The 17,207-nt window shown below is 37.2% G+C and overlaps 1 protein-coding gene across 1 annotated transcript; it reads right to left on the bottom strand.

Annotated features, from left to right (window-relative positions):
* Window positions 1-1,845: 1,845 nt before the first annotated feature.
* LOC121452680 (arylacetamide deacetylase-like 2) lies at window positions 1,846-14,052 on the bottom strand. Its single transcript, XM_041658871.1, has 5 exons — window positions 13,915-14,052; window positions 12,359-12,581; window positions 11,097-11,166; window positions 8,696-8,867; window positions 1,846-2,548 (listed from the first exon to the last, which is right to left on the bottom strand). Exons 1-5 carry the CDS (start codon window positions 14,050-14,052, stop codon window positions 1,946-1,948), a joined length of 1,206 nt encoding a protein of 401 aa, XP_041514805.1. The 3' UTR covers window positions 1,846-1,945.
* Between the last annotated feature and the right edge of the window lie 3,155 nt (window positions 14,053-17,207).

The raw sequence follows: 17,207 nt of genomic DNA, 5'->3' as shown, positions 1-17,207 counted from the left end.
TAGAACCTTCATCTGGGGATGGCTGGAGATAGAGACAGAGACCCACAGTGGAGCACCGGACTGAGCTCCCAAGGTCCCAATGAGGAGCAGAAGGAGGGAGAACATGAGCAAGGGAGTCAGGACCACGAGGGGTGCACCCACCCACTGAGACAGTGGGGCTGATCTATTGGGAGCTCACCAAGGCCAACTGGACTGTGACTGAAAAAGCATGGGATAAAACCGAACTCTCTGAACATGGCGAAAAATGAGGGCCGATGAGAAGCCAAAGACAATGGCACAGGGTTTTGATCCTACTTCATGTTCTGGCTTTGTGGGAGCCTAGCCAGTTTGGATGTTCACCTTCCTAGACATGGACGGAGGGGGGAAGACCTTGGACTTTCCACAGGGGAGGGAACCCTGACTGCTCTTTGGACTGGAGAGGGAGGGGGAGAGGAGTGGGGGGAGGGGGAGAAAGTTTCAAGGAGGGGGAGGGAAAAGGGAGGCTGGGAGGAGGCAGAAACTTTTTTTTTCTTTTTCTCAATAAAAACTTAAAAAAAAAAAGAGTTGCCTAGGTATCATCTTGGATTAAGGATCATTGTCTAAAAGAGAATGAAGTTTCAGGTTTTTAAAAATTAAACTATAATTGCCTAACATCAATTTCTATTTTCTCCCCGAAATCTATACGTCCCTATTCCCTCTCAAATTGCACACACACACACACACACACACACACACACACACACACACACACGGTTAAATATATAACGACAATGTGCTAAGTTCTTTTAGTGCTATTTCCACATATGTGATTCTAGTGTTGACAACTTGATATCAGATAGCCAATGAGGAGGTTCACTCCTGTTGTTGAATATTGCTTTAACTATGTAAAGGTGTGTTACATTTGTTTATGCTGCATTTGTTTAACTATGGAAAGAAGTGTTGCATTGGTTTTACCTTGGCTGCCTAAGGCACGTGATTGATCTAGTAAAACACTGAATGGTCAATAGTTAGGCAGTAGAGGAGTAGATGGGACTGGTGGGCAGACAGTCATAAGCAGGAGGAGGAATCTAGGCTCCAGAGAGAATGAGGGAAAAAGAGAGGGACATGTCCAGTCCAGCCAGTCAGGCATCTACCAGCCAACAGACAGAGAGGAAGCAGGAAGTAGGACTTACAGAATTTAAGAAATTTAAAAAGCCTCAAGGCAAAATGTAGATGAAGGAAAATGTTTAAACTAAGTTATAAGAGCTAGTGGTAGAAGCATAAAATAAGGTCAAGAATTCATGAGTAATAATAAGTCTCCATGTTATGATTTGGGGGCTGGCAGTCCAAGAATGCCTGCTACACATACCTGGCTTGATCTTACTAAAGTTTAAATAAAATTCAAATATTTAAGCTTTGGGACAATTTGTGGTGAAGACGTTAACGTTGGTGCCCAGTACACAGAAAAGTATATTAGTAAGTTATAAGCAATAAATAGACTTCATGTACAGTGAATATAATAAATACTGATCTAATTCACAATGACGAAACTGATTTTTTGTATGAATAACACACAACTAAAACTTGTGATTGAAATACAGTTTAATGATCACTGCAAACAAATGCCACTACAAAGTTCTACCTCCTCATTCATCACTGCATTCTTGTCACTGTCTTGAATCTCCTGCCCTTTTGAATATAATAGTATTCACATTTTAGTACTGAACTATTCAGTTTGATTTCTCAGAGAATATCTCTACTCATGGTGTTAAAGATGGCAATAAAATGAATATCTTCATTTTATTGAATTGAAAATTATCAAAATTAAGTAGCTTCCCAATATACTAACCATATTTATTCTAACTTAAAATTAGGTTTATCCAAAGTTCAAATCATGTTCAGACTCTTTAATTTTAAAATACTTTAAATTATAACCTTTGGGTGAAATTGTTAGCTATATGTACTGATAGCTATATGTACAATTGATTTATAGATTTTCTTGTAGCCAACTTACATACTTATCTATTATTCTCAAACCTGAATGTAAATACATTGGTGCTGTGACAAATGATATGGCTCCATGGATTGTATCCTCTATGTGTTCATGTGTAACTGGAACTCCTACATTTCTGAGTCGGGTGACATAAATAAGTCCATCATCTCTTAGAATGTCATGTTCACATGTGATGATATAAGTTAATGGCAAATTTTGTAATTGGGAGTCATTGACTAACAAAGGTGACAGTCTACTATCCAGAAGTACTGGATAGGTAGCATTCAGCCTCCCAAGAACGGGCTCCCTATAAACATGGTTCTTCTTATACTTCTCAGGAAGGAAGTGACTCCAGTTCACAAACTTGAACAAGTCTCTTGATCCTTCAGGCATGTGCTCATTTCTCAGTATTGCCTCTGGCAGTTCTTCATCTTCTGTTACATATCGGGTTGACAACTTAATTGCTAACTTCCTTGACAAAAAGGGACCGTTTTCATACTCTCGATAAGATGGCGTCCACGTATCAATTACCTGTAGCTTAGGGTATATTATGGCTTGTGCCTTAATTTTGTTTCTGTATTCTGGATCATTCTGTAGCTGTAAATAAAACACATGATGAGTGTTAATGAGTCAACAGCTTTAACAAAAAAGAATAGGTAACTATGTTTTAATGTCCTGAGGTAAATAAATTTATTAAACTGAAATAGTATCTGAGTATTGCTCTCATAATATTTACTCATGGTTTCAAGAATGAGACTCTCATTCCATCTTCTTCATACTTGGCAGCCAAACAAGACCTTGAGCTGGAGAATTCTACTAGAGATGGCAGAATGGCTATATTCTAAAATACTTTTAGTTTTTGGTGACAAGTTGTTTTTATCTATCTATCACACACTGTCCTCCTGTGTTAGCCTCCCATGTGGTTTTAACCTAGGCATGTGTCATCATGCACAGCTTGTTTATGTTGACATACAGGAATCTATAATAGCAGAAACAATGAATATGGTAAAACAGCATGTCGAAAACCCATTCAGATGGAGCATGAACATTTGTTGTTACATGTTGAAAACAATTCTATCATATGCCTCACCTTTAGCTACTAGTGTTATAATATGACAGAAAACACAAAGAATAATTTACAACAGTCAGAAGAGAAAAAGAAAGTAATGGAATGTTTCACGTGTAATCTGTCTCTGCCGGAAACGGGAAGAGCCCTGAGTTTACAGTCATAAGAAGATCCTTCCTTTCATTTCCTAGTTAGCAAGCTGAAGGAGAGACCTTTCAGTGGGTCCCTGCAGCAGTGTGCTTTTATAGCAGACTGCAGCATCCCCAAATGTGTCTGCATCCCTCCACAGGAAGTTCAGGATGTGCTGAGCGCAGGGTCATGCCCTCATCAGAAAGTGAATTTATATGAAATGAGAGGGCTAGTTGAAATCTCAACAGCACATCACAAGGAAAGTATCTGACCAACTTCAAAATATACAACACATCACAGGTACAAAGTTCTTAGCCCAGCGGTGGTAGCACATGCCATTACTCCCAGCACTTGGGATGAAAAGACCAGTGAATCTCTGTTGGTTCGAGGCCAACCTGCTCTACAGAGCAAGTTCCAGGACAGGTTCAAAACTACAGAGAAACCCTGTTTTGAAACGTTCCCCCCAGCACACACCAAAGAAGAAGAAGAGGAGGAGAGAGGAGGAGGAGCAGAGACGAGGAGGAGGAGGGGAGAGAAGGAGGAGGAGGAGGAGGAGGAGGAGGAGGAGGAGGAGGAGGAGGAGAAGGAAGAGCAGGAGGAGGAGGAGGAGGAGGAGAAGGAGGAGGAGGAGGAGGAGGAGGAGGAGGAGAAGAAGAAGAAGAAGAAGAAGAAGAAGAAGAAGAAGAAGAAGAAGTCCTGCAAGTTCAGAAAAAAAAGGAAGAGTGTTTTACAGCTCTCCTACCAGTGGCTTTAGGCTGGTAATTTTCCAAATAAAATGCAGTGTTTCAGAAAGTTGAAAGAATATGTAGCAGTGAACACAACAGTATAACTGAGACTGAGCCAAATAACTCTTCTGCATATAAACAGGCATAGTGTCCAGTTGAGTTAATGCCTGCACGTGATCTTCCATTTAAAAACTAGAATAGTCCCCAGTTGAGTAAACGCCCATGGTTGGTGCTTGAAGCAGGGAGATTATACTGCAACATAAACTTTCCTTGGTTCATCAAAATATAGGAGAAACTTATTAATTAAGTGAAATCTGGGGAGATGGCTCAGTTTAAAATCTTTGCTAGAACAAGTCTATGGACCTGGGCATAGTGTCAGCCCAGCCTCCAGTGCTAGGGTGAAGAAAGACATGTCTCCTGACCTCACTGGCCATTTAATCTGATAGATAATCCTGATAAGGTCCAGGGACAGTGAAAGTACTTGTATGAAAAATTATGATTTTCAAGGCCAAACTGGTTTGCTGGAAATTTCCAGGCTCACAAACATTACACAGTGAGACTCTATTTTGGAAAGAAGGAAAGAAAGAAAAAAGATGGAAAGCAAATGAGGGAACTGCTGACTTCCACATGCTCACCATACATATGTACACACAAGGGCAAACTGACACACATATACTCCCATGAACATGGATCCACACAGAAACAAAACAAGACAAGAAAAAAAAATGAATTAAATTGAATTAAGAAATTAAGAGAGACTAGTGGCTTTCTCGGGAATACTTCAAGCTCCACAGACTTTAAATCAAAAGAAACAAAGACATACCAGTGCGTTTATGGGTTAGAAAATAGAAAAGAGCCAAGGTAGAGACAAGAGTCGGGGAATTGGAGGTATCTCTAACACTAATCTGAGCCACACAGTTACTTCTTCAAATGCAAAGATATGAGGAAGTTTGTCCTTATCTCTAATTCTTTCCTAAAACTGCAGTTCTTTATTATTATAAACCCCAAAATAGTGACTCCTAGTGTACTAAAACACTCCCAGAATATCACCTGCCAGATCCCCCAAAAGCTCTGGTGAGCAGGCTTAAGGGTCCTTCTTAAGCGAGAGAAGAGTACTGGAAGACGTCTCACTGCCTGGTCTTATCAGCTCTGTGGAGAAACAACAAATGTTTCATACATTGAGAAGCCAGAGAGCCCGTGGGCTCTGCCTTGGTCAAAGGGGTCCAGATCGGAGACATCTTAGCAAAACCATTGCCTTTTCCAACCTTTCACATCTCACAGCAGCATTTATAAACAAATATCTTTTGGCTGGTGTTGCTCCTTCCTCAGCATTCAAACAATTCAAAGAGAACATAATAACATACAGTATCCAGACTCTTTGTTTATTTTTCAACTTTACAAGGCTTTAGTTTATAACCTCTATTTTTTATTTTTTTTTAATTGTTGACTTTTTGAGACAGAGTTTCTCTGTGTATATCTGGCTGTCCTGGAACTCCCTCTGTAGACCAGGGTGTCCTTGAACTCACAGAGACCTGTGAGCCTCTGCCTCCCTAAGTGTTGGGATTAAAGGAGTGCCACCACACTGTGAACTCACAGAGGTCTGCCTGCTGGTCTTCCAAGTGTTGGGATTAAAGGTGTGTGCCACCACACCCAACTACTCTCTCTCTCTCTCTCTCTCTCTCTCTCTGTCTCTCTCTCTCTCTCTCTGTCTCTCTCTCTGTCTGTCTCTGTCTCTGTCTCTGTCTCTCTGTCTCTCTCTCTCTCTCTCTCTCTCTCCTTTAAAGACTTTTCACTTTTTCTTATCTCTCCCAAGCCTGCATATGTTTTTAACACACTGTAAATATTTAGTGGCTTTCTTCATCTTTGAATCTCTTTTTACTGTATATCTCTCTTTTTCTCCACCATGTGAGTCTTTAATTTGCTAAGCAATATGGAGAGCATTAGAGCCATGCCTTTGACGGCTGGATCCAGCCATTCCATAGCTTTCTATTGCCACAACTCTATGGTGTTTCAAGGTCCCTGACACCAAGCAAGCTGCAGCAGTCTGCTCAAAAACCGCATTAAAATGCTCTGTAGCCAGGCCTCCTGCCTGAAAGAGTCAGAGTTTGTGCTGGCAGGGTGGCCCAGAAAGCCAGCATTTTAAAATGGCACAGCTTTTTTCCTGCTATGGCTGAAAACCAAAAAGCATGCAGTCAGCTTCTCATCAATACCATTTAAATGTTTCATGGCAGGGCTTTTTAAAAGAGCTGCAAGGTTTTACAGCTAAAGCTTAATCAGGAAGCCTCTCTTAAATGAGACACATTTGTGTCTAGCAAACAGAGCCCACCTGAGAAAATGCTGCTATCAATAAGCTGTGTTTAACTCTATTCTTTTTTGTCTAGAATTAATTCCCAAGCTCTCTCAGGCTTTATGTGGATGCAGTTGTCCACGTCACACCCATGCTTTGGCGGGGGGAGTGGTCACTCTTACCCCAGAGTCAATGTGGTGTTAAATCTTGTATAAACATCGAGACCCTCTCTCCCACTGCCCTTGCCCTAGAACCTCAGAAGGAAAACCACTGCAGTTAGATTGCTATCCTCTGCCTCCTCAGTTAGATTAGACAGCTCAGGCAAAGAGGTGTATAGTAACCACTGTGTCATAAATTGCTTCAGTTATTTCTAGACTTTTCGTGAAGATGCCTTTATAAATTTTAGGAGACACCCCAGGGTTGGAGAAGCAGGAGAGGCAATGGTTTAGCAGAGATTCCTCATGCCACTCATGTCACTCTGAGTGACAAAGCAGGATATACAGGATGACTGCAGGCCAGGAGAGGACCTGCTGGTAGGCACTATCAGAGCAGGTCTTAGCAAGCCATAACCAGCATAGAATCGTTTCTGTGGTTACATAGAGCAATGGAAGGAAACACGGAGGATGGAGGGAGGGAGAGATTAATCTAAAATATCCCATTATCCTTAATTGTTGCTGGTGTGCAACTTAACACGTTTTGTCACAAATATATTAATACTAATAGCCACACGTCCTCCCCTATACTGCCTGCTAATCTAGAATCCAATGTCTTCACCTATCATATTTCATGATTTAAGTAAAATTTAATCTTCTTTAGTTACGTGGGATATAAAATGTCCAATGAAAATTATTACATGTGCTGTGGCAAGACCTTTGGAGCCTATATAGTGACCTTGCAGTGTCTAACCCCAAGTTTTCCTATTTTGGACTTTTATTTCATGTTGTTCTGATTGAGACATTGCTCTAATTCTTCCTTCTTGGAATATGAAACTATTTAATTCATTTACTATCTTTTGGGAACCCACAGGAATAGACTTTGAAATTTTAGACAAACTGGGAATTTTAGAGTGAAAACCATCAACGTCTTTGAATTTGTAAAGATTGTGGGACTTTCAAAGTTGCTATGTGTTTCATATTGATATAATGATATTAATATGACATGTTGGGCATAAACAAGAAAGGGAAGGTTGCAGTTAAATAATGATGTGCCTGTGCGTTAAGCTGACAAGCGTTCAGGAGCTCTGGCTGGTTTGTCTTTCATTTTGTTTTGTCAGTTTGACACAGGCTAGATTTATTTGAGAGGGGAAAAAAAAGGAAATGTCTTTCTAGGTTTATTCTGTGGATGAGACTGAAGATTTTCTAAACAAGAGATTGTTCTGCCCAGCCCACTGTAGGAGGTTCTACCCCTGTACAGGTAATCCTCGATGATAGAAGCAAGCAGGCTGAATAAGCCACCAGGAATAAGTCACTGGGCACCATTCCTCCATTGCTTCTGCTCCATGACTCTTGCTGTATGTCCACAAAAAATGTATTAAAACAGCTTCACTTGTCTGCTCCACAGAGATAAACTCCTCCCACTGCCATGGATTTTCTGCCTTCAGTTTCTGTACCATGTCAAACCATAAGCCCAAATAACTCATTTTCTTCTACCCTTTTCTTATTAGGTCTTCTAGTCAGAGAGACAAGAAACTAATCAATTTGCATCAATACAATGACACCAAATTCAAACAAATTTTATAATTTATCTTTGAAAAACTAGCAATAAAACTTATACTAAACAATTTTTTTATTCATTGTTATATATATATACATATATATATGTATATATATATATATATATATATATATATATATATATATATATACATTTTGGTTTTTCGAGACAGGGTTTCTCTGTGGTTTTGGAGCCTGTCCTGGAACTAGCTCTTGTAGACCAAGCTGGCTTCAAACTCACAGAGATCTGAATGCCTCTGCCTCCCGAGTGTTGGGATTAAAGGCGTGCGCCACCACCGCCCGGCTGCTATATTTTCTTTAAAAAAAATTAGTATGATAAGGTAGGCTGGATGGTGTGACTGTATTCCAAGTAGCTGGGGGCTGATGAAAAGATATTGCAAGCTCATGGCATAGCCATAATACAGAACAGATTCAAATTCAGCCTGGGACGCTTAACAAGAAACCAACTCAAGAAGAGCTTAAAAAGAGTTAGTTCCATAGTTCTATGGTAGATCATTTGTCTGGGGAACATATATCCTTAGATTCAGTGCCCACTAAGCACATGTGCGCACACACACACACACACACACACACACACACACACAGAATAGGATTATGAAATTCTTATGCTACATCACCTAATTTCATGACTACAGCCACATCTAAATCTAAAATAATGCAAAAGAATAAATTATTTGGTTATATAATTTTATACATTTTATAGATTACAGTAATAACATCATTCAGACACAATATCTAAAGTACCTCCTTTGAGTTAGGACTAAATTGTGCTGGTTCCAATCATACATAACACACATAACATACCAGTTGAGTCACTGATCCTACCAAGGCACCCCCAGAGCTGTCTCCTGAAATACAGATGTGAGCAGGATCCACTCCATATTTTTCCAGAACTTTATCCTGGAGAAAGAACTTGATCGCAACAATACAATCTTCAAGGGCAGCTGGGAATAGATACTGAGGAGCAAGTCTGTAGCTTTAGAGGGAAATCAAACACAAAAGAAACAAAGAACTTAAGATACAGATAATTAGGCTCAAGTATCTAATTATCTCTAAAACATACTAGCAGATATATAAATAAATTTTGGCCCTACTTTGAACCTTTAAACCCATCAAATAAACCTAGGCTTACTAATAAATAACTTCTATTTTAAAATAAGACACTGGTTTAGAAGTGTTTTTTATATTAGTGCAATGAGGAGAAGAATAAGATAGCATGTATTTTCACCCTCATGAAGCCTGTAACTTCACCAAGCCCTGAAAATGGAGTTGGTGACTCAAAAGCAATTCATGATCATGGATTAGATTATTCAAGAAATTTAAAATCACAAAATCTGAGAGCAAAGTGTTGGTAGTTGTCTTCAATTAGAAACTTATTTGGCCAAAATTTCATAGAATTGTAGAATTCATTTCCTAAGCATGAGGATTTGAATTAAAATAAGCAGTTTGATATGTGGATATGTAAGCTATTTCAATGAGTATTATTAATATACTGTGATTCATTAGACAAAATATATAATATCTTCACTTCCTCATCCTTAATCCCATCTCCCTGTGCGTTCTTTTATGGAATCATGTCCTAAATGCTCTATTTTTTTTATTCTTACAATTTGCATTAGAATTTTTGAATTATTTATATTTCTATAATAAACAATATTATTCAGATAGTCCTTGTGAATTTTTAAATTTTAAGGTGTGTCTAAATGTTTAAAAAGAGCATAATATCAACCATGAAACATCAAAATACAATTTTAAATAATGGTGAAGAACAAAGGTTGCCTGCAATATTTTAGAATCCTTAAACTAGATATAATTTTACTCTCTTAAAATCTTATGTAAATTGGGCAGGAGAGATGGCTCAGTGGTTAAGAGCATTGCCTGCTCTTCCAAAGGTCCTGAGTTCAATTCCCAGCAACGACATGGTGGCTCACAACCATCTGTAGTGAGGTCTGGTGCCCTCATCTGGCCTGCAGACATACACATGGACAGAATATTGTATACATAATAAATAAATAAATATTTTTAAAAAACCTTATGTAAATTATAACGTGATAAAGTTGGTTAAATTATAATGATAAAGGCACAGTTACGTTACAACTATACATTAAAAATTTCTCAAACATAACTGATCCACTTGCTTTAAAGCATTGGCTATGAGCACGAGAGTACTGAACCTGCTAGTTCATGCTACCTGACTTTATTATACTGTCAGAAAAAATTCTTTATAATGTTTCTGCAAAAATCTATAATTTTGTAAATGTATTCCTATGTTATAAAATTCGGAGGGAAAAGCCAATTTTCTCCAACCTCATAATGAGGCATAAGAAGTATAGAATATACCCAAAAGGTCATAAAACAATAGCAGGTAATCAACTTTCTAGTATATTGTTGAACATAGGAATAAAAATCATGAATTAATAAGAGCTGTCATTGAAAAGGTTCTTGAGATGTTTGAGTGGTTTCCAACATTTGTTCTAATTGATATTACTTGGCCCAAAAATGACTCTAACATATATTGATTGCTTCTACCCCTCATGATGTGGGATTTCCCTCTGTATGCTGTCATTATCATTAATGAATAAAGAATTGCTTTGGACCTATAGCAGGACAGAATTTAGGTAGGCATGGAAGACTAAATTGAATGCTAGGAGAAAGAAGGGCAGAGTCAGAGAGAAGCCATGTAGACCTGCCAGAGAAAGACAGCCTAACTTCAGCTGGTAAGCCACAGCCACATGGCAATACACAGATTAATAGAAATGGGTTAAATTAATATGTGAGAGTTAGCCAATAAGAAGCTAGAGCTAATGGGCCAAGCAGTGATTTAATTAATACAGTTTCTGTGTGATTATTTTGGGACTTAGCAGCCAGGAACTAACAAGCATCTTTCTTATTATCCCCTTGGTATGATGAATATACACTATAGGCGTACGTATTACCTAAGTAGTATTTATGTTCTTAAAGCTGCCACTGCTCTATTGGCAAAGATGTTCACATCTCTGCTTCTCATAAGAGTCTACCATGGCAAAGATGAATGCAAAATGGAGCTTTGTTGAGGAAATTTTGATATTATAAGGTTAAGAAAACAATTTTAACCCCAAATTTCCTAGCAGCAATCTAGCCACCACTGCGGATTTTGCAACTTGTTCTGTAAACTAGCTTAGGTGGGAGGGCAAGGGCACAATACTAAAAATAGCCAGTCTCTTACTCTGGGGCCACCACAACAGCATCAAGTCTGCTGGCCGTCATTCGGTTCATGAAATCATAGGGCCGCATCTCTGAAATGACAGACATAAATAGAGAACAGAGCTGTGTAAATGCCAGGCAATGGAAACCTAGACACATCTATGAATCCTAAGAGAAATCAGAATTGTGATTACTTAATGAAAATCTTGCAGTCTACACTTTGGCCACCACATGTAAAAAAATCTCCACTGGAGTTAGAAAACCTTCCTTAACTCCTACCCACTAAATCCGTCCTAACCCAGGCCAGAAGAGAAGACTCTTGCTAGGTCACAATGAAAGAAGCTTGCTGTGCCTTGATGACCTGCTTGGGTTTCTCAGAAAACTTGCTCTGTCTTCCTGTGTTGCCAGCTTCACCTGACTCCAGTTTCACAGCCTGGTGCACTGTGTCTGCTCTCCTGCCTCTCATTTCTGCGGTCAGTTACATCTGGAGGAGGCTGTGGCTGAGCAGTACTGAAGGACTACACCAGGCATTGCCTCACAGACAGTGACTGACGAGCAGTGGTGATGATCACAGTCCCAAAGCTTAAATAGTAACAAGCTATCCTTTCATAGAATTTATATTTTACTTTACAGGAGAGAAAAACGTTTATGACTTGACTCTCTCAAAGTAACCATGTCCATAGCATAAAATTGGCTATAAATCAGAACTCTAGAAGTATGTTGAAGATCATATTATAATCATTATTATAATATTCATAAATTTAGGTAGTCACCTTAATTCATCTATCTTTAACGATCTTTTAGAGTTCTCAGACTTTTTAATAAAGGGACTTTAGTTTACCTAAAGCCTAATATACTTCGCACGATAATATTTTAAATGATCTTTTTCATAATAAGAAGTTTAGGCTTTAAAATACACTTTAAATTGCAGTTTTGAGCATAATTGAAAATTTTAATTGTAGTTAAAATCAATTAACATATTCTTGTTTACAATATTTTTTACATAAATTAACTATGGATTGAATTTAGTTGTTATATCAAGAGGTAGGGACAAAATAAGTTTATTATGATTAAAATATTTGCAGAAATCAATGCAAAGTTTGTAAGTAAAAACCAATTAATTTAAGTGAATTTATTATATAAAACATAATGACTACTGTTAAATGCTCAATGGAAAAATTAACTCATTGCAGGAGTACGTGTAACAAGATCATGAGATGCAGAGTATTGCTTTCACATAGCGTTTGCAATCAAATTAAAACACACATTACAAAATACACTTACTGCAGCTTCCCGTGACATAAGCACCACCATGAATGTAAATGACAGCTGGTCTCTGTCTTTCAGACTTTCTTTTTGGCAAATACAGACGAACAGGAATGTTACTGAAGTCTGTGTCAATCACTGTAAGGTTTTCATCTGAAATTGCCTCTATATTTTGAGTTCTCATTAATATGAAGAAAAAATCTTCAAATTTCATTAGACCCATATTTTCAAAAAATGTGGCCTATCAAAACAAAATTCAAATGCATGCATTTTTTTTATTTTAGTAACACTAAAATTCACATAAAGATTCAATGGGAAAAAGAGTAAGTGCTGCAATAATGCTATAGTGTGAATAGCACATCCTTCACCAAAGGAGAAATGCACATCTCAGAAGATGGAGAAGAAAGGTATGGAAACACAGAAGGGAAAGATGGCTGAAATACAATGTCTTCCAAACACGACAAGGCACTTGCACGTATCACCTCATAGATGCTCCTGTTATCTGCATGAGATGTGCACATGACCAAATCAAATAATATGTAAGCATTTATTGGGGCCTTGTAACACAAGATAATTCACTGGTTTGTGCATGTGTTCTCCCTAAACCTTCCTCTTCCCAGAGTACCTATAAGACTTCCAGACAGAAGTACATTTTGGTAAAAAATAACATGGTGTACTCTTGAGTTCAGTTATTGAATGTGTCATTATAAAATCTGCATCCTAGCAACACAGACCTAATAGAGAAAACAGCAGTAGCAAGTGCCAAGATGTGGCCCTTGAGCATCAGAATGCCTCTGAGACATGTCAGGAAGCACGTGTGTCACACAGCACACTCTCTGCCCAGGAAGATGCAGTGCAGCTTGCCGGTGAACTTCCCAGATGGGCTCCCCCAACAGACTAAGGCAAAAGAAGATATGACAGCCAGATAGCTCCCACAAATAATTATAAAGTGATATGAAAAAATCAGAAATAAATGCCACTGTCGTGATGTTTTCTGATTATTAAAAGATACTTTATTTTAACATTAACACAGAACTTAGATAAACCTGTATTGAAATCATCATCACCATTTGACTAACTATTAACACACTTAAAATTGGTCAATGTAAATAAAATATAAACTTTCTTTGGGAACGAGAGTGTACAATTTTGAATATAGGAAGCCTAAGAACTACTTAAAAAGAAAAAAAAGATACTAAAACAGTAGAAGGAGAAAAATAAATCAAAATTTTATGATATGAATGATTTTACATGTGAGCTTAAGAAGACATACGAGTCTTTCTGAGAGCCATCAAATATTTTCAAGCATCTGAACAATTACTCAAATATTCCTTTAGTAATCCTGGTTATTTTTGCTGTCAGTATATACTTAACTTTAGAAGTACACATTTACAAACATTGCATCTTCATTAGATAATAAAGCATGTTAGCAATTTACTCAAATGTTAACTACATAAACTATAATATTATTTGGTAAGTAAAGCATTTGAAAGAGCAAAGTCTCTCTCAACATACTGACTCAATACACTTCATTTGTAACAAGGCCTCCCAATTTCCCAGGAAAAATATTTTACCGTGAGCGTTGCTATTTTCGTAAGAATATCTGTGAGTCTCACTTTCCAGGGTTCTTCGATGTTTTCTGGTATGGGTATATAAGTATAATAAGCAAGAAGGATGCAAGATAATCCAAAGAGCAGCATTTTATTCCCCATGCTAAAACTCCAAACCTCTCTCTGCTGATAGTCAAATTGCTACCTCATATATAAATCGCTAAACAGTAAGACAAAGGTAGCAGGCCAAGTCTTCCAGACAACACAGCAATAAAGCAACTCATTTACTATTCAGTTCTAAGGTCAGGCCACTGTTGTAACAGGTAATGCAGCTGTGCTTCTTTGTTTAACACAAGGTACCAGAAATAATCTATTGAAAATTGGGTCAAGAGTAAAACCATCACGAGAAGATCAATTTCTTTCACATCAGTGAAACACATCTTAGTGAAACTCACAGCACAGGAAAGATTAAAATCCACTTTCTGGAGTCATTTTAAAAAAAGTAGTGACAAGAATTTAAAAATAATTTATGAGTAACATTTAATCAACGTAAAGGCTAATGCCTATAGAACAGATTATTTAAAAAAAATAAAACCTACTATGTCAAGTAAGCACTAGGAGAGCACTAGATGGCAGGAAACTAAATGCTGGTCAAAATTATATAAATAATTCACTTAATGAAGAAATATCTGGGCAATATTAATCACACATTGAAGTTAAACTTAGGGATACATAAGCTACTTGCATAATAATGAGAATATTATATTATATTAAGCAAACATTTGTAGCAGCATTGTATTATGTTCTGCATATAAATAAATATTTGAATAAACCTGACATATATCTGTTCTTTTATGAAATTTCCTTGCTCTTTTTTCATTGTTCTAAGCTCTGTCTATGAATATTCTCAAAGAATAAACTTCCTATTTGAGGCCACTTCCATGTTACTATAAGAAATTTGAGGCAGAACCTGTTACTGGCATGATTAATTGTTCCATGTTGTTCTTTGCTATGCTTCCCAACCCTGTTTTCACATCTACCAGAACAAAAACATGTACAGGACAAAAATGCCTTGTGCAAATAGCAAAGCACTGGAGAAACCAGGAAAATTAAACACACAGCTTACCACTCTCCCTGGAATGCTAGGAATGATGTATTCTTACAATTAGGTGATCCATTACTGTTTGATGAGATGGACTAGTCTGTATTTTCCAGAATTAGTTTTTCTTCAAGCCCTTTCTCCCTAAACCTGGAGCATCATTTACAGACCATAAACCCCACCCTTACGAATGATGTCACTTGTGTTTTACAAAGGCTAAGTGACTCCTTTGTTATCTTGAGACCAGGCCAGTCTTAACACCCATCAGTACTATGTTTACCTTAACACAAGCTTTCTAAACACTAAATCATGGGCAGTATCTCTGAGACAGCAGTTCCCATTCTTGTGAAAGAAATCTGATGTACTTTTGAATCTCAGTGTAAATGTCTTAAAAGTTGTTATTCAAAATAACAGTTGTTAAAAATGTTAAAAGTTGTGCACTGTGGACTGACTTAATTGTTATTGGAATACCTTATTAAAAATTATACTATGCCTAAACATGGCTAAAACAAAATGATCTGGACCAGACGCTAGATGTCCTGGTTTCAGCACAGATTACAACAAAATCAGACTAAGTCATTCTCATCTCTTTGTGGACCATTTTCCCCCTACCTGCTCTAAAGCCTAAAAGATAAACACTACAAAAAAATCAGAAAAAGTCATTCTTCCTCAGCATTTGGGAATAAATATATGGCTCCTGGATACCTATAATGCATAATTATACCCTGCTGAGCAGAGCAGGGTACAATTATGCATTCCGGAGTACATATGCCTAGTTATTGGTTGTTCAGCTCTTTATTAGACCAATGAGGTACTTTGGGCAGACAGGTAGCACAGCTTCTCAGAGTTAAACAAATGCAGCATAAAATATTGCAGCACATCTTTGCATCATTAAACAAATATTCTACAACATAAGTAAAAGTAAAACATTTTAAATTAATATTTCACACTATTTTCCCCTTTTCATTTTAATTGAAACAAAAAGTTTTAAAGTTTAATATAGTAAAACTAAATACAACAAAAGCAACTATGACCTTTACAATATTTTGTCCATTTTATTTAGCAAATTCAGAGAAAATATTGCATTATCTATCTCATCTTAGTCATTCCAGCATTTTTTAAAATTCATTATAGCTAATTTTGAATCAGACACCCTATATGACATTTAAATACAAGTTAATATCCACATACTTATGGAATGAAATTATTTTTATATTATGCCTGAAAATGGACTGTTAATATGATAATATTTCCATTTTAAATATATATATATATATATATATATATATATATATATATATATATGGCAGGAATGGTTACTGTGAACATGATTCCAACATTTTATACCTACTACATTTTCTATCATAACTAAAGAAAACTATAACTCTCATTAATTAGTTTTTAACTCCATCAAAGATCCCAGAAGGAAGATGTAATGTTACCAAACAACGTAGATATCTGGTTGCTTGGACAATCACATAAGCTGTTTGGCAACTTTGAAGCACTCATCTTTGACCTACAAGCCTAGAATATCTGGCAGACTTTTCAGTGAACCAGAAAATCTGAAGGGAAGGACAGTCACACGTTGTATTGACAAAGGTCATCAGTTGCTTTCCTCTGTTTCCTACAGAATGTAAGGCAGACTACTCTGTGAAATGGGAATCTCCAAGGACTGCCCTGCCTTGTCTTGGTGAAGTGCAAGTCTTTTTGTTCTGTCTTGCCTATACAGTCTGTATAACATACTTTCAAACACTCAAGGCAAAAGCAATTTTTTGCCCAAATGGCTAGTGTTGCCTCACTGAAAGCAAATTCTATGCAGATTTTTGTTGATGCCCACCATCCTTTTGTGAAATAAATTGGTGCTGCCAGGAGTAGATGTGTCTCCTTCTCATGAAATGCCTTATATTAGCAAAATACTTTAAATGCCATATTCTATAGATTTTTGAAGTGTTTGAAGAACATTTATCTATCTAAAATATATCTCTGTATGATCTTAAAATATATCAAACATATCTATGAATCTGATTGTTACAGAAGACTAATTATTGACCATTCAGTAGGGTGCATTTTTGTCTTATTGACTGTGTCTTTGCTTTACAGAAGCTTCTCAGTTTCAGGAGGGCCCATTTATTTATTGTTGCTCTCAGTGTCTGTGCTGGCATTATATTTCAGAGGTGGTCTAATGTGCCCATGCATTGAAGGCTACTTACCACTTTCT

The sequence above is a fragment of the Microtus oregoni genome, unplaced genomic scaffold (assembly GCF_018167655.1).
Source record: "Microtus oregoni isolate MIOR12 unplaced genomic scaffold, Mior012 000010F_ref0000083, whole genome shotgun sequence".
Classification (NCBI taxonomy): domain Eukaryota; kingdom Metazoa; phylum Chordata; class Mammalia; order Rodentia; family Cricetidae; genus Microtus; species Microtus oregoni.
The sequence above is the reverse complement of the archived record's forward strand: the minus strand, read 5'-3'. Positions and strand labels throughout refer to the sequence as shown.